Raw genomic sequence first — 25,287 nt, 5'->3', positions numbered from 1 at the left:
AAAGTTACAATCACCGGCACCTGTATGTTGTAGTGTTTTTTAGACAAACACATATTCCATCTCACCATTTTCCTAGAGTTATTTCTGTAAAGCACATCATTAGTCTCCTTTTTAAATTTAGCATATACATTGAATAACTACACCTTCACAGAAAAATGCCAATACGCTTTACGTCTAAAGAAAGTTGAAAGAGAGATTCTTCATTCTTCTCGTGTGGGACAGGAGGACACAGACGAAGCAAAAAAGAAAAGCGGATGTTCCCCACATTTAATGAGTACAAATAATGCCTGAAGGCTCTTATCCTCCTGGTCTCAAAGACGAGTTGAGGAATTCTGTCCATTTATTAATTTCTCACAGACACTGAAAAACAAAGTCTTAAGAGAAGAACCCATCTCCAGCAACCTAGTGAAGCTGTCAACTGATCCAAGAGAAAAACCCAAGGTGGCTCGTTTCTGATGTTATGCTCAGTACTACAGTCGTAACTGTCTAACTGGGAAGGTCATGGTATACTGGGAGTTGCGAACTGGATGCTCTTGCTTCTGCCACAGTATCAAGCCTCACTTTCCAAACTGTGATAAATAAGACAGCTTGTAATACTACCTGAGTGTATTCCAACGACTGCCAGAGGGAAGCAGCAATTTCAGGAGATTTTCCAAAAGCTGCAAGGGTCTTGAGCAGCTCTGCTTTTAGAACAGGGGGAATGCTGCATTGCAGGAGTCCCAGGATCACCACAACCGGGGTCCACTGAGGATGCTCACAGAGTGCCAGACGAGCATTTTCACTCTGGGAATTGAACACAAAAAGAACAAGGACTTTCCATTTTTTAAAGCTAAGAAAAATGACCAGCAATAATCTAAACTGCTAGCACTTATACCGAGTATTCAAAGGCCTAATACATACTAAAACAAAGAGAAGCTTATGGCTTATGTGTGAAGTCTATCAGTGGATCATATCAGATTACTGCTCAGTCAATGTAAAGAAGAGGGGAGAAACAGCCTTTTACAATTCCTTTTATAGCTCTAAGCGTGGAAAATAATACATATGAGATAAATGGTCGGCCAGGGTCACATAAATCTTAACCTAAGCACTGTCAATCCTGCCTGAAACAATGTAATATATTTTTTACTATATGAATAAATGCCATTTCAATTTTTGAGAAAAAAATGAAGATATATATGGTATCAAATACCACTCCGTTTTAATTCAATAAGAAGTAATTACTATCTTCATGTTTTAATGTTTAATAATGTTAATCCTGGAAAAACTACAAAGACACTATTCCTATCTTCAAGACAGAATGTCTACACAACTTTGCTCTAGGGTATAAGAGAAACAAGTAGAAGAGATTTCTGAGCAGAGAAATTATATAATGAAACTAATGTTTGTTATGAAGACTAATTTGGGGGGCTCCTGGGTGGTCCAGTTGGTTAAGCATCTGACTCTTGATTCTGGCTCAGGTCATGGTCCCCCCGGTTGTTGAGACTGAGTCCCGAGTCAGGCTCGACACTAGCAGCACAGAGCCTACTTGGGATTTTCTCTCTCTCTCTCTTTCTCTCTCCCTCTCCCTCTCTTCCCCCCGCCACTCCACCCATCCCGTTTGCACATGCTCTCTCTCAACATAAACATTTAAAAAAAATTTAAAGACTAATTTGGGAGTAGCAGGTGAGATGGTTTGGTGTAAGGAGAGAATAAAAGAGTAATTCAGTAAATAACTTTTCTTTTTAATTAAAAATATTCTTGGGGTGCCTGGGTGGGTCAGTCAGTTAAGTGTCACACTTCGGCTCAGGTCATGATCTCATGGTGAGTTCAAACCCTGTGTCCGCCTCTGTGCTGATGGCTCAGAGCCTGGAGCCTGCTTCAGATTCTGTGTCTCCCTCTCTCTGCCCCTCCCCCCACTCTCTGTCTCTCTCTCTCTCTCTCTCTCAAAAATGAATAAACATTAAAAATAATGATAATAAAAAATTTCTTGGGGCAGGGCACCTAGGTAGCTCAGTTGGTTGAGCGTCTGACTCTTGATTTTGGCGCAAGTCATGACCTCATGGCCATGGGATCCAGTACTGCAATGGGCTCGGTGCTGAGCACGGAGCCTGCTTAAGATTTTCCTTCTCTCTCTCTCTCTCTCTCTCTCTCTCCCCACCCCCCATCCCCTCCCCTGCTCTCTCTCTCTCTCAAACTAAAAATTTTTTAAAGTAAAAATTGAAAAAAAACTCTTGGGGCACCTGCGTGGCTCAGTCGGTTGAATGTCCGACTGTTGATATAGCTCAGGTCAAGAACCTAGGGTCATGGGATTGAGCCCCACATCAGGCTTTGTGCTCAGTGTGGAGCCTGCTTAATATTCTCTCAATGTCTCTGTCTCTCTCCCCTTCTGCCCCCTCCCCTGCTTGCGCTTTCTAAAATTAAAAAAAAAAATCAAACAAATTTTTTAAAAATATTCTTTAAGCATAGATACACACCAACAAATATCTACGCTAGGGAACCTTCTAGAAGGATGTGAATCCAAACACTGATTCTTATTTGTCCTTCTATTTTCTTTCAGGCACATGCTATTTATTGTTTTCACATTAGCTGACGGCAATAAGTAGAGCTACCGTTACATCCTCTGAAGGTAAAGAAACACAGAGCCTAAAAACAGAATTCTGTGTGCAAAACTCATCACTTATAAACTTCAAGCATTTCACAAACGTCTGGGATCTTCTTAAAATGCCCCCGTGCCAGAAAACAAATAAAATTACACTCTTACATACTGTGGATGATAATTACCCAAGTAATGATGGTGGATGTGAGCTGTAAAAAGGCAATGAGTCCATCCTGCTCCTTCTGGGTGATGCCACGTGAAGGAAGGTGACGGTACTGGACACTATCTGCACTTGGAAGATCCTTCCGGAGATGCTCATGGTAAAGCATTAAGGAGTGAAAGAAATGTTCCCAGGAAACAGGACTGCCACCTGTTCCCTGAATATTTTCAACTGTAAAGAAAGACAGCATAAAATTTTCTTTCAAAAATGTCTATGCATTTGCTTGGAAATGGAGGGAGAAAATAAACTGAAAACAATAAACTGTGCCTTTATCCTAGATAAGCAGAGTATGTTGTCTTGTCAAGAATAAGCAGTGTGTTGAAAATGGGGTAGAATCCATCTGTGAGCTCAGTCTCTGGATTAATTTTTCTTCAGGGCTAAGAACAGGTGGTACCCAGGCACATGCAAAGGTAAATTACTTGGATGTCAGTTACCTATTTTATATCCATAAGAGTTCTCTGTGTTGTCCTGTGACTACACGGGGCTCCTTTCCCCAACAGCTAATTCCCAAACGTGAGCTTAAATTCCCACAGACAGAGATAAGGACAGTCTAGATTTGTAATTTACACTACTCCGCTACATACCAAGCACAGGGCAAGATAAGCAGGCCTTGACAGAGTAGTCAAAACACTGGCCTTGGAGCTAGGCAGAGCTCAATTCCAATCATGGGACCTACCAAGCAGATGTTTAATAACTATTTCTTTCTCTTCTCTTTTCCAGTGTTTCAATTTAACCAGACTCAAGTCTGAAAATTAAATGAGGAAATTGGGAGAGGGTTGACAGAGAAACTGTAAGAAGAGAAATTTAGAAAACAAGTACTTATGAATTAAGAAAAATCAAAATCATAGGGCAAGGGTATATAGTATGCATTGAATACCAGATGTGTTCTTGGAAGTTTTTATATATTAATTCTGATTTCTTAAACTGAATTGTATCTAATAAAGTCAATGGTAAAACTCCCCAACCTATGAGACCGTAATTAAGAAAGCTCCCAAGGTACTTCTTTCCCATTATTATAAAAATAATTTATATACCTAGTAAAACTTAGTACAAGTAACCAATATTCTTTAACAGGCAGGGGAATAGTGAGTTCAAGAATGTCATGGGGCACCTGGGTGGTTCAGCTGGTTAAGCGTCCAACTCTTAATTTTGGCTCAGGTCATGATCTCACAGTTCCGTGAGGTTGAGCTCCATGTCAGGCTCCATGCTCACAGCACAGAGCCTGCTTGGGAGTCTCTCTCTGACCCTCCCCCGCTCATTCTCTCTCAAAAAACCCAAACAAAACAATGTCACAACAAACTTAGATAACATCCAAGTTTCTCTTACCGTGACTACTACCATTGACTTTAAGCAGGCTGAAACAGTAGTGGGCGCACTGGGGCCCATTGGCTAATCCTTGGAGCATTTTCAAATATGGAATGTAAATCGTTGGAGGCAACAGGTCACCCATTTGCCTAACAAACTTTGACAAGACGACCTGAAGTAGGGAAAAATCAATAGTTTACATAGCATGGACTAACTAGTGAAGACTACATATGAACTAAAACTAAGTGCACTGATTTAATGCCTCAAAGATAAAATAATTTGGTATTCTACTTATGAAAAATTATTTTTTCAAGATTGTCACTAGCAACTTAATCAATTATAGAATTTTCTATGAACAAAAAGCACATTTGTTTCAAAACATCTCAATGCCACAGAAATAAGGCTACTCACATTTTAAATATGTAAAACAATCGAAGAAATTTACTCCTCTAAAATAAACCAGCAAAGTCAAATATACTTGGAACCCACGGTTCCTGAATCCCAGTCAAATTTAGTATGAAGACCCAGGAACCTGAAAGAATTTTGGAGGGTAGCCTAAAAATACTGTTTTGTGTTCTGGCTAATACCACATTCCCACATTCCTGTTCTGTAAATCCACTTCTTAGTTTTCCCTTTTATCTTTGCTTATTCCTTAAATCTATTAACAAATAAAAATGCTATTCAGACACTCAGTCTCATTGGTTGGATTTCAGAACTGAAAATGTTACTGGTCTCTGGAAGTTATTGTTAAATCTATTAGAACAGCGATTTTTCTAATTATGGAGAAAATTATCCTTATTTTTAAGAGATAGTCACTTATCCAGTAAAAGGTGAAATGTCATGCTGTCTATAAGTTACTTTCACGTACTCCAGAAAAATAAAAGTAGTAAAAATAACAGCAGTGGATGAAGCAAATGAGGCAAAATGTTAACAGCTGTTAAATTAAGATGTTGGGTGTTCATTATAATTATTCTCTCTTCCATGTTTCAAATATTTCATAATATAAGGATTTTTTTAATCTTCAAAAATTTTAATCACTCCTCCAAGACATTTTTGTAAATGGGGAGAAAAGTGAAACAATAAATGTAACAAATGCAGTAAAAAGAAAAGGTGTGTGATCTCAGCCTCTAGCATAACTAAAAATTATTCAACATGAAAGACTCCAGAATAGGAAATCCCAAAAGATGAAGATCGATACTGCAATCCATCTTATTTGCTACTGCGTATCATACTTTAGTTAATATAGGACAGAAAATGGACTTTTTCCTACTTTTTTTACTGATTCATTTTGTCATCAATTCTAACTTCTCAGCCTTTCCCTTTAGTACCTACACCTATCCTAACCTCCCCAACTTGTTAAGAATGGTGTATACTGGGTTATTGTCATGCCTACTGGGGACAAACTAATAAATAAATACCAGTAACATTCAAGCAAGTGACACATAGAAAGACTAGACACCTTTCTATGATTGGACACATAGCTAATATGTTACATAAGACTGACTACATGAACTCCAAAATGATCAGAACTTAAATTTAACACTTTCAAATTTCAAAAAGGAAAAAAGTGCAAATTTCTAAAGGTTACACAAGTAGTCATTTGTGTTAACAGCAATTAGGAATTAACATTTCTTCACGGTTCAAGACTCCCGCTTACACCAAGGCAGAAAAACAGAAAAACGAAGAGCTTACCTGGCGTTGAGGGGGTCGCTGATGAGCCACCCCAAGGTAAGAACCTATGATAGTGGAAGTCTGAAGAGGTTCTGAGGGACACCAATATTCCAGAGCAAGCTCCAGATTAAAAGGGTTCTTTTTATATAGCTCACCAATCTGCAAAGAATAAGCAGACACTGGGTGAAAATGCCTCTAACTCAAAAATTACCTTGAATTGAAAATTTACATTTTTATGGAACTCAATTATTTAAGATCTTACAGCTGAACCTTTCCAAAGTTAGGGAGTAAATAATGGAAGGAGGGAGAGATGACCATGCATCCAGTGTAATGGCTTACCAAGAGCATTAAGTGTTCCAGATCCCTTCTAAGTGAAATGGGAGGTTCATTACCCATCTGCATACTCATGTGAATCATTCGAGCATCTTCATCTGCCCGATTCCTCAACTGTTTTACCTATTAAATGCATTGCATACAGTTTAATAGGGAAATTTATTATATGGGTTAATAATACTGAAAACAGGAAACCAGCCAACTGTCTAAAAGTGATTACACAAAAGAAAACCTGTTATAACGTCTATTCCGCTTTAATGACATAACCAAATATACTAGGAATTTTAGTATGATATCACCATCCATAATTTATATCTTAAAACTTCAATGCATTTTCCACTACAGAGAAAGTGAGTTTAACAACAGTGTTTCTGAACGGGAACATTACTACATTTTAGACAGGACATTTCTTCACTGGGCTGGATCATCCTGACCACTGCAGCACAGTTTAGCACCCCTGAGCCACCTACTGGCTACCAACAACTCCACCACAGATATTATAACAAGCAACACTGGTGCCATTCATTTTCCCAGCATGCTCTGAACGCTATTATTGCCCTGGCTGAGAACCATTACCTTATAAACATTCATGTGAACTGGGGCGCCTGGGTGGCTCAGTCGGTGAGCATCCGACTTCGGCTCAGGTCATGAGCTCACAGCTCTTGAGGTCGAGCCCAGCATCGGGCTCTGTGCTGACAGCTCAGAGCCTGGAGCCTGCTTTGGATTTTGTGTCTCCCTCTCTCTCTGCCCCTCCCCTGCTCATGCTCGCTCGCATGCTCTCTCTCTCTGTCCCAAAAATAAGTAAACGTTAAATAAAAAAATTTTTAATAAAATAAAAGGGGGGGGGGAGCCTGGGTGGTTCAGTCAGTCAAGCGTCCTACTTTGGCTCAGGTCACGATCTCACAGTTCATGGGTTTGAGGCCATTGGGCTCTGGACTGGCAGCTGGGAGCCTGGAGCCTGTTTCAGATTCTGTGTCTCCCTCTCTCTCTGCCCCTTCCCAACTTGTTCTTTCTCTCTATCAAAAATAAATAAACATTAAAAACAAAAACAAAAGCAAAAAGCTAGACAAACCCACAATTACAGGTGAGGATTTCAACACTCCTCTCTCATTATTTTTTAATATTTAGTTATTTTTGAGAGAGACAGAGCACAAGCAGGGGAGGGGCAGAGAGAGAGAGGGAGACACAGGATCCAAAGCAGGTTCCAGGCTCCGAGCTGTCAGCAAGAGCCCAATGCAGCGCTTGTACTCACGAGCTAGGAGATCATGAGTTGAGCTAAAGTCAGAAGCCCAACCAACTGAGCCACCCAGGCGCCTCCCTCTCTCATTATTCAATAGAACGAGTATGTGAAATTAGTAAGGACGTCGAAGACTTAAACACTATTAGCAACTTTACCTAACTGGCATTTACAGAATATTCCACATAACAGCAACAGAATATACATTCCTTTCATGTGCACATAGGACATTTTCCAAGTTGACCATATTCTCAAACATAAAACAAACCTCAGCAAATTTAAGATAACTGAAATCCTATAAAGTATGTTCTCTGACCACAACTAAAATAACCTAGAAACCAGTTGCAGAGAGACACCTAGAAGCTCCCAAATATTTGGAAATTAAACAATGCCACTTCTAAATAACTCATCGATCAAAGAAGCCTCAAGGAAAATTACAACACATATTAAATTGAACAAAAAAGAAAGCAACATATCAAAATTTATGTGACACAGCCTAAAGCAGTAATTAAGAGATAAGTGTTCTAGAGAAACTGAAATGAGAAGCGAAAATTAAACCCAAAGCAAAAGGGAGAAAAAAATAAAGAGCAGAAATCAATGATAGCAAAACAAAGTAAAAGAATATCAAGGAGGGGCGTCTGGGTGGCTCAAGTGGGTTAAGCGTCCGACCCTTGATTTCAGCTCAGGTCATGATCTCATAGTTCGTGAGTTCGAGCCCCACATTAGGCTCTGGGCTGACAGCACAGGATCCTCTCTCCTTCTCTCTCTGTCCCTCCCTCCCCGTCTCAACAATAAATAATAAAACATTAAAAAAAAAAAGAAAAGAAAAGAAAATCAATGAGGCCAAAAGGTAGTTCTTCGGAAAGATCAATAAAATTGATAAGCCTCTAGCCAGGCTAATTAAGAAACAAAAAGAGAAGATACAAACTATCAAAATTAAGAATAAGAAAGGAAACATCATTACAGAACCTATATACATGAACAGTATAATAAAGGAGTATTAGGAATAACTTTAATGTCAATCAATCTGAACGAAAAGGACAAATTCACTGACAGATACAAACCAGTTTGTTCAAGAAGAGACAGATAACCTAAATACTCCTGTATCAAAAAAAAACCCTCCAGTATCCCCAATTGTGTGAATTGTTTACCCTATTCAAACCACTGATTATCTTTCCATAATCAAAGTCCCATCTGGACTACTGATTAGGAAAAACTTTAAGTCTTAAGCTTTCTAAGGCTTCATTTCTACAAATGTAAAACGAAAGGATTAGCAGGCTTCTTCCTATTCCAAAATTCTGTGGTGTTAATCTATCAAGTCCTCCAAGGTTACTGAGGGTTCAGGTTATCTGTTAAAGTATTCCTTGAATGGGGCACCTGGGTGGCACAGTCAGTCAAACACCCAGAGTCTTGATTTCAGCTCAGGTCATGATCTCACAGTTCATGAGATTGAGCCCCATGTCAGGCTTGGGATCCTCTATCTCCCTCTCTCTCTGTCCATCCCCTGCTCATGCATACACGTGCTCCCTCCCTCTCTCTCTCTCAAAATAAATAAACTTAAAAAACATTCTTCCAAGTATTCCTTGACTATTCTAGTCCTAAGAGAGCTATCCTTAGCCTATATAAATTCACAGTAGTTTACTATCTATACCTCTCATTTACCTACTTTTACTACCTAATCTCTCCAACTAGATTCTAAATTCTTTGCTGATAACGAATGAGTCTCCTACTTATTGGTCTTCTTCACAACACCTAGAATACATAGTACCTGGCACACAGAAGAAACTCAACACTTAATTCGTTAAATAATGAATAAGCACTGCACTCCTTGTTTGTTGCCATTTGAGGTACCTTTTCCATTTGCCTTATGTGTTTCAGGAAGTATGGTACCAAAACCACACAATATTACCAATGTAGGTACTCTGGGGTGCTTTTTTCTGTTTTATTTTATTTATTTATTTTAACATTTGTTTATTTATTTTGAGAAACAGAGAGAGCTCAAGCAGGGGAGGAGCAGAGAGAGAGGGAGACAGAGAATCCCAATCAGGTTCTGTGCTGCCAGCATGGAGCCCAACACGGGGTGTGAACCCACGAACTGTGAGATCATGACCTTAGCTGAAGGCAAGAGTCGGACGCTTAACCAAATGAGCCACCCAGGAGGCCCTGGGGTGCTTTTTAAAATACACACATAAAAAGTGAATTCATAGGGCTTTACTCCCTCATTTACTTCCTGCCCCCACTTTGATGGCTTTCTTGGCACAACACTGCACAAAACACACACACTCTCAAGAAACCATCTGACATGGCTCATAGTTATAGATCATACTGATAGCTTGAATTCTTTATTCAAAAGTAGCCTTTGGATTCTGGGAAGATGGCGGCGTAGGAGGACGCTGGGCTCACCACGCGTCCTGCTGATCACTTAGATTCCACCTACACCTGCCTAAATAACCCAGAAAACCGCCAGAGGATTAGCAGAACAGAGTCACCGGACCCAAGTGCAGACGAGAGGCCCACGGAAGAGGGTAGGAAGGGCGGCGAGGCGGTGCGCGCTCCACGGACTGGCGGGAGGGAGCCGGGGCGGAAGGGCGGCTCGCCGGCCAAGCAGAGCCCCTGAGTCCGGCTTGCAAAAGCGGAGGGGCCTGACGGACTGTGTTCCGACAGCAAGCGCGACTTAGCGTCTGGGAGGTCATAAGTTAACAGCTCTGCTCGGAAAGCGGGAAGGCTGGAGGACAAAGGGAGGGTGAGCTGCGGAGCCCCCCGACGACAGAGCTCAGTTTGGCGGGGAACAAAGGTGCTCGCCAGCGCCATCTCCCCCGCCCATCCCCCAGCCAAAATCCCAAAGGGAACCGGCTCCGGCCAGGGAAATTGCTCGCTCCGCGCGAACACCCAACTCTGTGCTTCTGCGGAGCCAAACCTCCGGCAGCGATCTGACTCCCTCCGGCTGCCACAGGGCCCCTCCTGAAGTGGATCACCTAAGGAGAAGCGAGCTAAGCCTGCCCCCCCTGCCGCCGTGCACCTTGCCTTCCCACCCCAGCTAATACGCCAGATCCCCAGCATCACAAGCCTGGCAGTGTGCAAGTAGCCCAGACGGGCCACGCCACCCCACAGTGAATCCCGCCCCTAGGAGAGGGGAAGAGAAGGCACACACCAGTCTGACTGTGGCCCCAGCGGTGGGCTGGGGGCAGACATCAAGTCGGACTGCGGCCCCGCCCACCAACTCCAGTTATACACCACAGCACAGGGGAAGTGCCCTGCAGGCCCTCACCACACCAGGGACTATCCAAAATGACCAAGCGGAAGAATTCCCCTCAGAAGAATCTCCAGGAAATAACAACAGCTAATGAGCTGATCAAAAAGGATTTAAATAATATAACAGAAAGTGAATTTAGAATAATAGTCATAAAATTAATTGCTGGGCTGGAAAACAGCATACAGGACAGCAGAGAATCTCTTGCTACAGACATCAGGGGACTAAGGAACAGTCACGAGGAGCTGAAAAACGCTTTAAAGGAAATGGAAAACAGAATGCAAACCACCACGGCTCGGATGGAAGAAGCAGAGGAGAGAATAGGTGAACTAGAAGATAAAGTTACGGAAAAAGAGGAAGCTGAGAAAAAGAGAGATAAAAAAATCCAGGAGTATGAGGGGAAAATTAGAGAACTAAGTGATACACTAAAAAGAAATAATATACGCATAATTGGTATCCCAGAGGAGGAAGAGAGAGGGAAAGGTGCTGAAGGGGTACTTGAAGAAATAATAGCTGAGAACTTCCCTGAACTGGGGAAGGAAAAAGGCATTGAAATCCAAGAGGCACAGAGAACTCCCTTCAGACGTAACTTGAATCGATCTTCGGCACGACATATCATAGTGAAACTGGCAAAATACAAGGATAAAGAGAAAATTCTGAAAGCAGCAAGGGGTAAACGTGCCCTCACATATAAAGGGAAACCTATAAGACTCGTGACTGATCTCTCTTTTGAAACTTGGCAGGCCAGAAAGAATTGGCACGAGATTTTCAGGGTGCTAGACAGCAAAAATATGCAGCCGAGAATCCTTTATCCAGCAAGTCTGTCATTTAGAATAGAAGGAGAGATAAAGGTCTTCCCAAACAAACAAAAACTGAAGGAATTTGTCACCACTAAACCAGCCCTACAAGAGATCCTAAGGGGGACCCTGTGAGACAAAGTACCAGAGACATCACTACAAGCATAAAACATACAGACATCACAATGACTCTAAACCCGTATCTTTCTATAATAACACTGAATGTAAATGGATTAAATGCGCCAACCAAAAGACATAGGGTATCAGAATGGATAAAAAAACAAGACCCATCTATTTGCTGTCTACAAGAGACTCATTTTAGACCTGAGGACACCTTTAGATTCAGAGTGAGGGGATGGAGAACTATTTATCATGCTACTGGAAGCCAGAAGAAAGCTGGAGTAGCCATACTTATATCAGACAAACTAGACTTTAAATTAAAGGCTGTAACAAGAGATGAAGAAGGACATTATATAATAGTTACAGGGTCTATCCATCAGGAAGAGCTAACAATTATAAATGTCTATGCGCCGAATACCGGAGCCCCCAAATATATAAAACAATTACTCATAAACAGAAGCAACCTTATTGATAAGAATGTGGTAATTGCTGGGGACTTTAACACCCCACTTACAGAAATGGATAGATCATCTAGACACATGGTCAATAAAGAAACAAGGGCCCTGAATGAGACACTGGATCAGATGGACTTGACAGATATATTTAGAACTCTGCATCCCAAAGCAACAGAATATACTTTCTTCTCGAGTGCACATGGAACATTCTCCAAGATAGATCATATACTGGGTCACAAAACAGCCCTTCATAAGTTTACAAGAATTGAAATTATACCATGCCTACTTTCAGACCACAATGCTATGAAGCTTGAAATCAACCACAGGAAAAAGTCTGGAAAACCTCCAAAAGCATGGAGGTTAAAGAACACCCTACTAACGAATGAGTGGGTCAACCAGGCAATTAGAGAAGAAATTAAAAAATATATGGAAACAAACGAAAATGAAAATACAACAATCCAAACGCTTTGGGACGCAGCGAAGGCAGTCCTGAGAGGAAAATACATTGCAATCCAGGCCTATCTCAAGAAACAAGAAAAATCCCAAATACAAAATCTAACAGCACACCTAAAGGAAATAGAAGCAGAACAGCAAAGGCAGCCTAAACCCAGCAGAAGAAGAGAAATAATAAAGATCAGAGCAGAAATAAACAATATAGAATCTAAAAAAACTGTAGAGCAGATCAACGAAACCAAGAGTTGGTTTTTTGAAAAAATAAACAAAATTGACAAACCGCTAGCCAGGCTTCTCAAAAAGAAAAGGGAGATGACCCAAATAGATAAAATCATGAATGAAAATGGAATGATTACAACCAATCCCTCAGAGATACAAACAATTATCAGGGAATACTATGAAAAATTATATGCCAACAAATTGGACAACCTGGAAGAAATGGACAAATTCCTGAACACCCACACTCTTCCAAAACTCAATCAGGAGGAAAGAGAAAGCTTGAACAGACCCATAACCAGCGAAGAAATTGAATCGGTTATCAAAAATCTCCCAACAAATAAGAGTCCAGGACCAGATGGCTTCCCAGGGGAGTTCTACCAGACGTTTAAAGCAGAGATAATACCTATCCTTCTCAAGCTATTCCAAGAAATAGAAAGGGAAGGAAAACTTCCAGACTCATTCTATGAAGCCAGTATTACTTTGATTCCTAAACCAGACAGAGACCCAGTAAAAAAAGAGAACTACAGGCCCATATCTCTGATGAATATGGATGCCAAAATTCTCAATAAGATACTAGCAAACCGAATTCAACAGCATATAAAAAGAATTATTCACCATGATCAAGTGGGATTCATTCCTGGGATGCAGGGCTGGTTCAACATTCGCAAATCAATCAACGTGATACATCACATTAACAAAAAAAAAGAGAAGAACCATATGATCCTGTCAATCGATGCAGAAAAGGCCTTTGACAAAATCCAGCACCCTTTCTTAATAAAAACCCTTGAGAAAGTCGGGATAGAAGGAACATACTTAAAGATCATAAAAGCCATTTATGAAAAGCCCACAGCTAACATCATCCTCAACGGGGAAAAACTGAGAGCTTTTTCCCTGAGATCAGGAACACGACAGGGATGCCCACTCTCACCGTTGTTGTTTAACATAGTGCTGGAAGTTCTAGCATCAGCAATCAGACAACAAAAGGAAATCAAAGGCATCAAAATTGGCAAAGATGAAGTCAAGCTTTCGCTTTTTGCAGATGACATGATATTATACATGGAAAATCCGATAGACTCCACCAAAAGTCTGCTAGAACTGATACATGAATTCAGCAAAGTTGCAGGATACAAAATCAATGTACAGAAATCAGTTGCATTCTTATACACTAACAATGAAGCAACAGAAAGACAAATAAAGAAACTGATCCCATTCACAATTGCACCAAGAAGCATAAAATACCTAGGAATAAACCTAACCAAAGATGTAAAGGATCTGTATGCTGAAAACTATAGAAAGCTTATGAAGGCAATTGAAGAAGATTTAAAGAAATGGAAAGACATTCCCTGCTCATGGATTGGAAAAATAAATATTGTCAAAATGTCAATACTACCCAAAGCTATCTACACATTCAATGCAATCCCAATCAAAATTGCACCAGCATTCTTCTCGAAACTAGAACAAGCAATCCTAAAATTCATATGGAACCACAAAAGGCCCCAAATAGCCAAAGGAATTTTGAAGAAGACCAAAGCAGGAGGCATCACAATCCCAGACTTCAGCCTCTACTACAAAGCTGTCATCATCAAGACAGCATGGTATTGGCACAAAAACAGACACACAGACCAATGGAATAGAATAGAAACCCCAGAACTAGACCCACAAACATATGGCCAACTCATCTTTGACAAAGCAGGAAAGAACATCCAATGGAAAAAAGACAGCCTCTTTAACAAATGGTGCTGGGAGAACTGGACAGCAACATGCAGAAGGTTGAAACTAGACCACTTTCTCACACCATTTACAAAAATAAACTCAAAATGGATAAAGGACCTAAATGTGAGACAGGAAACCATCAGAACCTTAGAGGAGAAAGCAGGAAAAGACCTCTCTGACCTCAGACGTAGCAATCTCTTACTCGACACATCCCCAAAGGCAAGGGAATTAAAAGCAAAAGTGAATTACTGGGACCTTATGAAGATAAAAAGCTTCTGCGCAGCAAAGGAAACAACCAACAAAACTAAAAGGCAACCAACGGAATGGGAAAAGATATTTGCAAATGACATATCGGACAAAGGGCTAGTATCTAAAATCTATAAAGAGCTCACCAAACTCCACACACGAAAAACAAATAACCCAGTGAAGAAATGGGCAGAAAACATGAATAGACACTTCTCTAAAGAAGACATCCAGATGGCCAACAGGCACATGAAAAGATGTTCAGCGTCGCTCCTTATCAGGGAAATACAAATCAAAACCACACTCAGGTATCACCTCACGCCAGTCAGAGTGGCCAAAATGAACAAATCAGGAGACTATAGATGCTGGAGAGGATGTGGAGAAACGGGAACCCTCTTGCACTGTTGGTGGGAATGCAAATTGGTGCAGCCGCTCTGGAAAGCAGTGTGGAGGTTCCTCAGAAAATTAAAAATAGACCTACCCTATGACCCAGCAATAGCACTGCTAGGAATCTACCCAAGGGATACAGGAGTACTGATGCATAGGGGCACTTGTACCCCAATGTTCATAGCAGCACTCTCAACAATAGCCAAATTATGGAAAGAGCCTAAATGTCCATCAACTGATGAATGGATAAAGAAATTGTGGTTTATATACACAATGGAATACTACGTGGCAATGAGAAAAAATGAAATATGGCCTTTTGTAGCAACGTGGATGGAACTGGAGAGTGTGATGCTAAGTGAAATAAGCCATACAGAGAAAGACAGATACCATATGGTTTCACTCTTATGTGGATCCTGAGAAACTTAACAGGAACCCATGGGGGAGGGGAAGGAAAAAAAAAAAAAAAAAAAAAAGGACGTTAGAGTGGGAGAGAGCCAAAGCATAAGAGACTGTTAAAAACTGAGAACAAACTGAGGGTTGATGGGGGGTGGGAGGGAGGGGCGGGTGGGTGATGGGCATTGAGGAGGGCACCTTTTGGGATGAGCACTGGGTGTTGTATGGAAACCAATTTGTCAATAAACTTCATATAAAAAAAAAAAAAAAAAAAGTAGCCTTTGCATTACTTGTAAGCAAGCAGAAGCCCATTTATACACTAATTAAGAGTCTAAACAATTATCTATAAAACTGGAAATTTTCCACTATGGCTCTTCCAAATCATATGTAAAAATATATCAATAAGGCAAACCTAAGCACTGATCCCTGGGATAGCATGGTATTAATACTTTTCTACCCATAGTGATTTAACTATTACTTTCTCCTTATTAACTATTCTCAGTGTCAAATATATTGTTCTTTTAAGCTTATTCTCAGTTAACAAGTCTTATTTCATTTTCATGAGTTACTAATTCAAAAGCTGTAACACAACTATTGCCAAATTACGGTCTGTAGTAAAATATTTTACTAGTTTCTAAAACATAAAGTTAGCTAATTGATCGGTTCTATTATTTCATAAAAATCTTCTACTACTTTTTACTTATCCTATATTATTACACATACCTTCATTGGCATGAGTGCAAGGAAATCTGTGATGAGATTATGGATTCTACGAATATAAAATTCCTCCTGATAGAAGTTTTCTGACACCACCACGGATTCAGTGAGAAACAGGAAAACATTGTCAGCAATTGCAAGCTCTGCCATTGCTTCATCTGCTTCTGTGAATTCAGCCAGAGCTAGAAATATATTTTAAAAAACAGCACATGGAGAAAAAGTTATTAAACTAGACTATAGTATTTCATAATACTCTGCTGATGTTTCAAAATTCAGGTTATCTTCTCAACCTTCAAGCATGTCTATGTTAAAACTAAGACTGTACCCACTGTAACTGACTCACAAACTCAAAAGAGCTACTGAAAAAGTACATTAGAAAACCATGGGGCACCTGGGTGGCTCAGTCAGTTGAGTGTCTGACTTCGGCTCAGGTCATGATCTCACAGTTTGTGAGTTCAGGCCCCACATTGGGCTCTGTGCTGCCAGCTCAGAGCCTGGAGCCTGGCCGGCTTTGGATTCTGTGTCTCCCTCTCTCTCTGCCCCTCCCCTGCTCATGCTCTGTCTCTGTCTTTCAAAAATGAACAAACACACACAAAAAAAATTTTTTAATAATAAAAAAAAGAAAGAAAGAAAGAAAGAAAGAAAGAAAGAAAGAAAGAAAGAAAACCATGTACTCCTATTGACAATAGCCAAAGTACGGAAAGAGCCCAAATGTCCACTGACTCATGAATGGATAAAGAAGATGTAGTGTGTATATATGTATGTGTGCGTATACACACACACACACACACACACACACGTTGTATATGCGTGTGTGTGTGTGTGTGTGTGTATATATATTGTAAAAACACACACACACAAACAGAATTATTACTTGGTGATCAAAAAGAATGAAATCTTGCCATTTGCAACAATGTGAATGGAACTAGAGTGTATTATGCTAAGCGAAGTAAGTCATTGAAAGACAAAATACCATGACTTCACTCATATGTGTAGTTTAAAAAACAAAACAGATAATCATAGGGGAAGGGAAGTGAAAATAAGATAAAAAATGAGAGGGAGACAAGCCATAAGAGACTCTTAAAATACAGAGAACAAATGGAGGGTCGCTGGAGGGGGCGTTGGGTCAGGGGATGGGCTAAATGGGTGATAGGGATTAAGGAGGGCACTTGGGATGAGCAATGGGCATTCAAAGTACTAAACTCTATCCCAGAAATCATTATTACACTATATGTTAACCTGGATTTAAATGATAAACCAACCTTGTATTCCTGTAAGAAACAACACTTGTGAGAAAGAAGAAAAGAAGAAAAAGAAAAAGAAAACCATGTGCTCTTCTCAGTAACATGAGTGATAAATAATTTCTTCAGAGATACATGATGTAATACTGAAATAATCAGGGAATTATTATCAAAATATTAACAAACTGATGCTTTAATCTCAATGAAATGAACTAGATCATTCAGAAAAAGTCTTCACAACTAATAAGACCAAAACCTGAACATGACCACCTAAGTAACTCTTCTAATTTGGTAACCAAGTAGCAAAACTTAAAAACTAAACCTTAACCTAAAGACAAACTGGTCTACTTGTAACTTTTTTTTAGCTTTTTATTTGAAAAACTTCAAACAGGTATCTATCAATATATAGACCAATATAATGAAAACCACACACCATCATCTAGCTTCGATATTATCTATCCATTTACAGTTAATTTTATCTCTAGATCTCCATGCGTTTCCAAATTAGATGAAAGCAAATGCCAGACTATTCAATATTTCACTCATAAGTATTTCAGTATACAACTCAAAAAGATTCTTTAAAAACAAAAGAAAAGTAAGTGATACATACAAATACCATTATATCTCAATATCATTAAATCTTCAAAAAATTCCTCAGTATCAAATATCCACAAAGTAATCAAATTTACAACCGTCCCATGAATGTTATAAAAGATATTAGTTTGGATTTTTGCTTTTTGTCTTTTGTGCAATCTGTTTGCTTGAATCAGGATCTAAATAAGATCTACAGATTGCGTTTGAGTGATACATCTGTAGTGGGCTCCTCCTGTATCTTTTCAATTTTTCCCTTGCCCTTATCTGCAGTAGAAACTAGACTTTTATCCTGTAGAGTTTCCACAATGGTTTGACATCCATCCCAGTGGTACAGTTAACATATTCCTCTGTCCTCTGTTTACATTAAAAGTTGGCAGTTTGATCTACAGAGACTTTACTTATGTTCAATCTTTTGGTAAAATATGTGATAGGTACCGTTATGTCCTCAAGAAATAGATTGCTATTTACTTCTTTTAAATGTACATATAAATTGCTAGGTAACCTTGTGGTAATCCGGCTTTGGATAAGAACTGCTACATAGTTTGTTCTGCTTGAGCATCATACAAATCAAATACATAGTGCGCTACTCAAAGTGCATTTTCTTTTTCCTTTTCTTTAAGAAAGAGTGCGAGCAGGGGAGGGACAGAGAGAGAGAAGAGAATCTTAAGCAGGTTCTGTGCTGTCGGCACATAGCCTGATGTGGGGCTCGAACTCACAAAACTGTGAGATCATGACCTGAGCCAAAATCGAGTCAGACATTCAACTGACTGAGCAACCCAGGTATCCCTCAAAGTACCACCAATTTTCATTGCCTTGGAAGGGGTCAGGAACAGATAGAAGCCAAGAGCCTCAACCAGAGGAAAATAATGAGCTTTTACGTTTTATTTTGCATTTTGAAATAAAGCCTAGCCATACCATACAAACTCCTTGAGAACAAAATAGTTGTTTTTATTTTGACTAATAATACTTATTAAGATTATAAATTAAATATTAATAATAATTATTAATTACAAACCTTCACTTGAATTCAGAAATACTGGAATTAAAACTGCATGATGATCAATTCAAGAACTATTTCTTGAAGACTATTTAGGTAATAAAGCAGCATTAATATCTAAATTCTAGCACTTTTTTAAAACAAATTTTTTTTTTTTAATGTTTATTTATTTTTTAGAGAGACAGAGACAGGATGCGAGTCGGTTAGGGGCAGAGAGAGAGAAAGACACAGAATCTGAAGCAGGCTCCAGGCTCCGAGCTGTCAGTACAGAGCCCGACGCGGGGCTCAAACCCACGAGCCGTGAGATCATGACCCGAGCCGAAGTCGGACACTCAACCGACTGACCCACCCAGGTGCCCCTGAATTCTAGCACTTTTTAAAATTCAAATTTCAGAAACTTTTTTAGTTTAAAAATGTTTAATTATAGTACCCCTAATTATCAAACTTATAAAAAAAATATGAACATGTAAAACTAAAGAGAATAAGTAGCCAAAGATTTGGGACTCGAAACTAGGTATGGAATCCTAAGCCTACTGTCATCAATAGCAAACTGTAACACATTCTTCTGTACCCTTCCAGATGAGGGCAAGAGTACAGTAAATCACAATATGTGAAGTTAAGTACCACATACCCACTTAAAAGTTTAAAGGATAATTTTATGCCAGACAAGTATTAAAATAAGACTTGCAAATGACTAAGAGATATAGTTCAGAAATAGAAGTTATGCACGAATATGAATGTCTAATTAGCCATGAATTAGCTTTAATATAAAAAATACTTGGCCGGCGCGCCTGGGTGGCTCAGTCGGTTAAGCGCCTGACTTCAGCTCGGGTCATGATCTCGCAGTCTGTGAGTTCGGGCCCCACGTCAGGCTCTGTGCTGACAGCTCACAGCCTGGAGCCTCCTTCGGATTCTGTGTCTCCTTCTCTTTCTGACCCCACCCCTCCATGCTCTGTCTCTCTCTCTCTCTCTCTCTCTCTCTCTCAAAAATGAATAAACATTAAAAAAATTTTTTGAAAAACAATACTTGGCCAAAGAAAGACCCCCTAATACAAAAAAAAAAAAAAAAATGCTTTCTGCAGTCTCCTTGTGAACAGTAGGACACTAGTGAACAAAACGTTCTAGATTCACATAATTGATAAGATACTAGAATCTGTTGACACTCCACAACTAGAAAACACTGATATGGATAATAAACCTTAATAAAATCTTTCCAGATCTACCATAAAAACAAGTGACAGTTCTTTGGGCTTCAAATTACAACAAAAACATAGTTCTCATCCTGTTAAAACACTATAGTATGAGAATTACATGAATGTCAACAGCAGAACAGGATATGCTATAGTCGGTCATAGACTATTAAAGTCAGACTTCCACGTCCATTCTTAACTGATACAAATATCTCCTTTCTAATGTATTTTCTTTTAAAATAACACTAGTTTTTAATTTGTGAAAAATTATTTTGTGAAACCAAGAAAACGTAAAAAAAATCGTAAATTTTAATTTAAAAAATTATTGTGATACTGCCATTTCAAAATTTTACTTTTTTTTTTTTTAATGTTTTATTTTTTATTTTTGAGAGAGAGACAAAGTATGAGTGGGGAGGGGCAGAGAGGGAGACAGAATCCGAAGCAGGCTCCGGGCTCCGAGCTGTCAGCACAGAGCCCAACGCGGGGCTTGAACTCACAAACTGTGAGATCGTGACCTGAGCCAAAGTCGGACACTCAACTGACGGAGCCACCCAGGCGCCCCTCAAAACTGTACACTCTTAAGGGAAAAAAGAGCATTGTCACTGGTTCCAAGAAAGGGAAACCATATTTCATAAAATTTCTTTTGGGAGACCAGGACAAAAAAAGTCTGTATTTTACCACATTCCAAAGCTTCATTTAATACGACTCCAGATATCTTCCCATGCTCATGCTTATATGTCAAAGATAACATAGCACTCAAGTTGATACGTTCTTTCCACAAGAGAGTTCCCTACAATCAATTTACCTGTCACATCAGGTAGCTGAGATATTCCTCTCAGTGCCAATGCCCAGGCAAGTCGAACCGTGGCTTGCAGCCCAGGCAGTTTCCAAAGCTGTGAGTCCTGAAGGCGGGAGTGAATGGTTGCAATGTATTGTCTTTCTGTCAATAGTGGAAGCTGATGAATCATATCTGAAAACACAAAAATAGACCACTGTGCCAACAAGTAGAGAAATCCTCACTTTTGATACATAGGAATGATGGCTAAAGATCAGGAAATCAGAGTTCAATGAATTATCAAAGAATCAGGACTAACCAAAAAATAGTGTTTGTGTTCGACAAACCAAAAAACACACTACCGTAAAAATTCTATACAAACTAATACTGAAAGAGGCAATTGACAATAATTCTAAATTTTAATTCTTTTTTCAATGGTTTTTTATAAGTATACTATAAAAATTTTTTAAAACAGTTAAAAAGCCAGTTTTTCTGCATACAAATTCTAAAATCAATGCAATTTAAAGATCAAAAAAGATAGAATTTGGGGTGCCTGGCTGGCTCGATCAGTAATGCAGGCAACTCTTGATCTCGGGGTTATGAATTCGAGGCCCCTGTTGGGTGTAGAGAGAACTTAAAAGTAAAATCTTTAAAAAAAAAAAAAAAAAGATAGAATTTTACTACATAAATGCCTACATTAAAATATCAAGCAAAAACAGACCAAAACAAGAATTCAAATTGCAAACAAGCATCGACTGTGATTATAACAAATGAAATTGCTAAATAATAATTAAATGATTTTCTATTTACAGTTCAGTCATACTCTGGTATTTCAAACAAGCATAGGATTCTGAATAAATGTAAAATGGGAGGTTGTGAAATCGAGCCTCGAGTCAGGCTGCACGGGGGTGTGGAGCCTGCTTAAGATTCTCTCTCTCCCTCTTTCTCTGCCCCTCCTCTGCTCCCTCTCTCTCCGAGAAGTCTGGGTGGTTCAGTTGGTTGAGCATCCAACTTTGGCCCAGGTCATGATCTCACAGTTCGTGAGTTCGAGCCCCACATCGGACTGGCTGCTGTCAGCACGGAGCCCGCTTTGGATCCTCTGTTCCCCTCTCTCTCTGCTCTTTCCCCACTTGTAAACTCTCTCTCAAAAACAATAAAAATTTTTTAAAAATCTAAAATGGGAAACACCACTGACACCTAAGACTTTATTTTACTTATTTTCTTGTCCTTCCTTTTGATGTCAGTGGTTCCCAATCTTTAATACTTATTTTTTTTTTAACGTTTATTTATTTTTCAGAGAGAGAGACAGAGTGCAAGCAGGGGAGGTGCAGAGAGAGAGGGAGACACAGAATCTGAACCAAGGCTCCAGGCTCTGAGCTGTCAGCACAGAGCCCAACGTGGGGCTCGAACTCACGGACCCCAAGATCATGACCTGAGCTGCAGGCGGATGCTCAACTGACCGAGCCACCCAGGCGTACCATATTTCTTTTATTTCTTAATGTTTATTTTTGAGAAAGAGAGTGCACGCACAGTGGGAGAGAGGTGGACAGAGGGTCTGAAGCGGGTTCTGTGCTGATAGCGGCTTCAGCGCAGCGAGCTTGATGTGGGGCTCAGACTCTCAGACTGCAAGATCATGACCTGAGCTGAAGTCAGATGCTCAACCGACTGAGCCACCCAGGTGCCCTAGTGGTTCCCAATCTTTAACCAAGAACACATTCTTTAATTTCCTGTAGTTTGAAAGTTTCTGTCTACTATTATACATGCACTAATAATTCACTTCTCCCATTTATTAATCAAACATATACAGAACGACCAACAAGAAATCACAATTAAAATGAGTTAATCATCAGCATCCTAAATTCATAAAATTACAACCTAATACAAAAACCTTACATCCTAGCCTATGAAACTTTCCAGGCATTTCATTTCGCTGCTGCAAGTACCACTTACAAGGTTCCATGAACACAGCTTGGCCCCACTTAATTCTGTGCTTCATTTCATTCAATACAGGAAATCTGACCAATGCCTTAAGTGGCAGCATTCCTATACGAGCAGAGGCACCACTCTTTTTGTGGCGCACAAAGCACCGTGTGATAATCTGATTGGAGGAAAGGAGTACTTATGCCTTCCATAAGCCTTCCCTAATGTCTAAGGATGGCCACCAAAGATGAGTGGAAAAGGTCTATTCTCCCTACATACCTACCTATTGAAAGATGCCAACAATACGGTCAAAAGTGGACAGGGGATAACTGTTAGAATAACTATAAACACCTGTGACGCTAAGGGCACTAATCTTCCTCTGCAGGAATCATTTTTGAGATCCTCTTTTCTAAGCAGTAATTATGAATAAGGTCACCAAGTAAAAATTTTATATACTTCAGAGACAACATAAATCAAAGATGATATATTACTAAAAATGATAGTTACCCTCCCCTAGAATGTTTTCATGAAAGGTCTGAAATGTGAATAAAATGTAAAGAAACAAGCAATTACGTAAATTACGCATGGAGAACTCAAGAACATGTATTGCGTAATCTTTATCACTTTCCTATTCCAAAACTGAGAAGGACAATAACGACATCTAACAGAGCGCAGAATTTTTTAAATGTCATCTTTTATGTCAATACTCAAATATGGATGAACTGCACACACGGGAATAAATACAGGAATAAAATGTACAATTTCTTACGTTAGTTAAAATACTGCCCTTCTTAAATGTTATCTCCATAATTTAATCTCATTTTTAAAAAAGTAAATGTATTAATAGGTATAAAATCCAATACCATCTCGCTCCTCTGTGCTTTGTTCTATAAAACTGATATCAAAGCAGTACAGAAGCGCCATAAGAAGAGCCAGATTCACTGCATCCAATGAACCATTAGCCTCAACTGTCACTTTTTCCAAATGTCCAATAAGAAGCAGAGTGTCATCTTTGCCTAAAGGTGACTGACAAGCCCAGGCAAAAAGGCTTTCTGCCAGAGACTGCCTGCACTCCTTGATAAGATCAGAAACCTAGAAAGAAAAATGTATGATTGTTAGTACACATAAATCACAGTGAAACCACCCGGTCTTCTTCCAAAAATGTAAACTACCTTTTCCAAAGCTAAGCAACTAAATAAATCTATCTGAATCCACAAGTGACCCTAACCTGCCACCTCTGGAATTCTAAACAAACCCTACTGTTAATTCCTCATTTTAAGTTCCAAGCTCTGTCATGGGATGACCTATTTCTTGAAGAGTTCATTCCAGGAAAAGAGCTACAACAGCATATAAGTGACTAGAAAGAAGTGAAAACAGCTACAAGCCAATTTTGGACACAGATGCCTACACATTTTAACGTACGTTAGCAATTTTCTATGCCCACGTTCTAATTGTTCTAATTGTCATGACTTTTCTGCCCGAGACCTGACATAGACAACCCATGAACAGATCTCAGTGAACCCTTGCCTCTTTTCGATGTTTTTCACTGCCCAAACCTCTCTCCCGCTGTAGCTTCTCAAACTCATTGTTCACATCAATCTGTGACACCAGAGTAAGCACTTTATAAGTCAATCCTTGCTCCATCAGTTCATCTGTAAAGCGTGTTGTCATGGAAACCAGCTCTGGACTGTAACGAAAAGAAATCAATAGAGAAAGTTACAATGAACAGTAATGCATACACTTCTTCACCTTACAGATATAGCAAATGCTGTTGACAATAATATTACATTACTGGACAAAACAGGATGAATTATAACCCAGCTCTCTTAGTTCTTTCTAGATAACTAGGCATCAATAAACTTCTAAGCATACTTCTTTTTTGTTAACAAAATAAAGCAGCTTTAATCTGTTATTCTTTACAGAATAAGGAAGTATTTATTGCTCGGCTATGTTACATATCTTACTTAAATTATACATACTGGAAGGAGAAATTTATGTTATTTCTAATAATAAATTAATAAATCTTCAGATAATTTTTAATAAAGCCTTGAAATCCTAAGAAGCAAACAGACCTGAGTTCAAGGGTCCACGTCTTTCCTCGTCTAGACTGTATCAAGGCTTTCAGGGAATTTGCAATGCACCGCTTTCCATCCCAGTATAAAAGAACAGCTACTAGTCCTCTGGTGAGACCAGGAAAATGGGGCTGTTGGTGCTCTCCTAGAAAAGGGAGTTGAGAAACAATTTAGTAAATACACACATGTGTGTTTAGGATGAGACCAAAATGACTATGCCAATGTTCAGTTCAAAGAAATCACAGGACCTCAGGGTTCAAGGGGCCCTAAAGGTCCTCTACTTCAAACACCCGTCTACTGTTTTCCTTCTTCCCTAACATCTACAAGAGGCCATCCAACTTGTGCCAGGACACTGGCAGTAATGGAATTCACTATTTCCCAAACGCTCAATCTCACCTTTATCTCTGATT

The 25,287-nt window shown here is 39.5% G+C and overlaps 1 protein-coding gene across 1 annotated transcript in view; it reads right to left on the bottom strand.

Annotated features, from left to right (window-relative positions):
- The window catches only part of NUP205 (nucleoporin 205), a 91,079-nt gene that overhangs the window by 54,054 nt on the left and 11,738 nt on the right, over positions 1-25,287 (bottom strand). Inside the window, exons 4-13 of the mRNA XM_047096188.1 lie at positions 24,878-25,022; positions 24,333-24,492; positions 23,669-23,897; positions 20,916-21,080; positions 16,095-16,270; positions 6,111-6,227; positions 5,793-5,930; positions 4,122-4,272; positions 2,761-2,966; positions 601-783 (exon numbers count right to left, since the gene is read on the bottom strand). Coding sequence (XP_046952144.1) covers positions 601-783; positions 2,761-2,966; positions 4,122-4,272; positions 5,793-5,930; positions 6,111-6,227; positions 16,095-16,270; positions 20,916-21,080; positions 23,669-23,897; positions 24,333-24,492; positions 24,878-25,022 — 1,670 coding nt within the window. The remainder of the gene's footprint in view (positions 1-600; positions 784-2,760; positions 2,967-4,121; positions 4,273-5,792; positions 5,931-6,110; positions 6,228-16,094; positions 16,271-20,915; positions 21,081-23,668; positions 23,898-24,332; positions 24,493-24,877; positions 25,023-25,287) is intronic.

Source organism: Lynx rufus, unplaced genomic scaffold, assembly GCF_022079265.1.
Source record: "Lynx rufus isolate CCGP_SWC_20201006 ecotype Redwood Valley unplaced genomic scaffold, mLynRuf1.p SCAF_4, whole genome shotgun sequence".
Taxonomy (NCBI): domain Eukaryota; kingdom Metazoa; phylum Chordata; class Mammalia; order Carnivora; family Felidae; genus Lynx; species Lynx rufus.
This window is presented reverse-complemented; position numbering and strand designations above follow the sequence as displayed.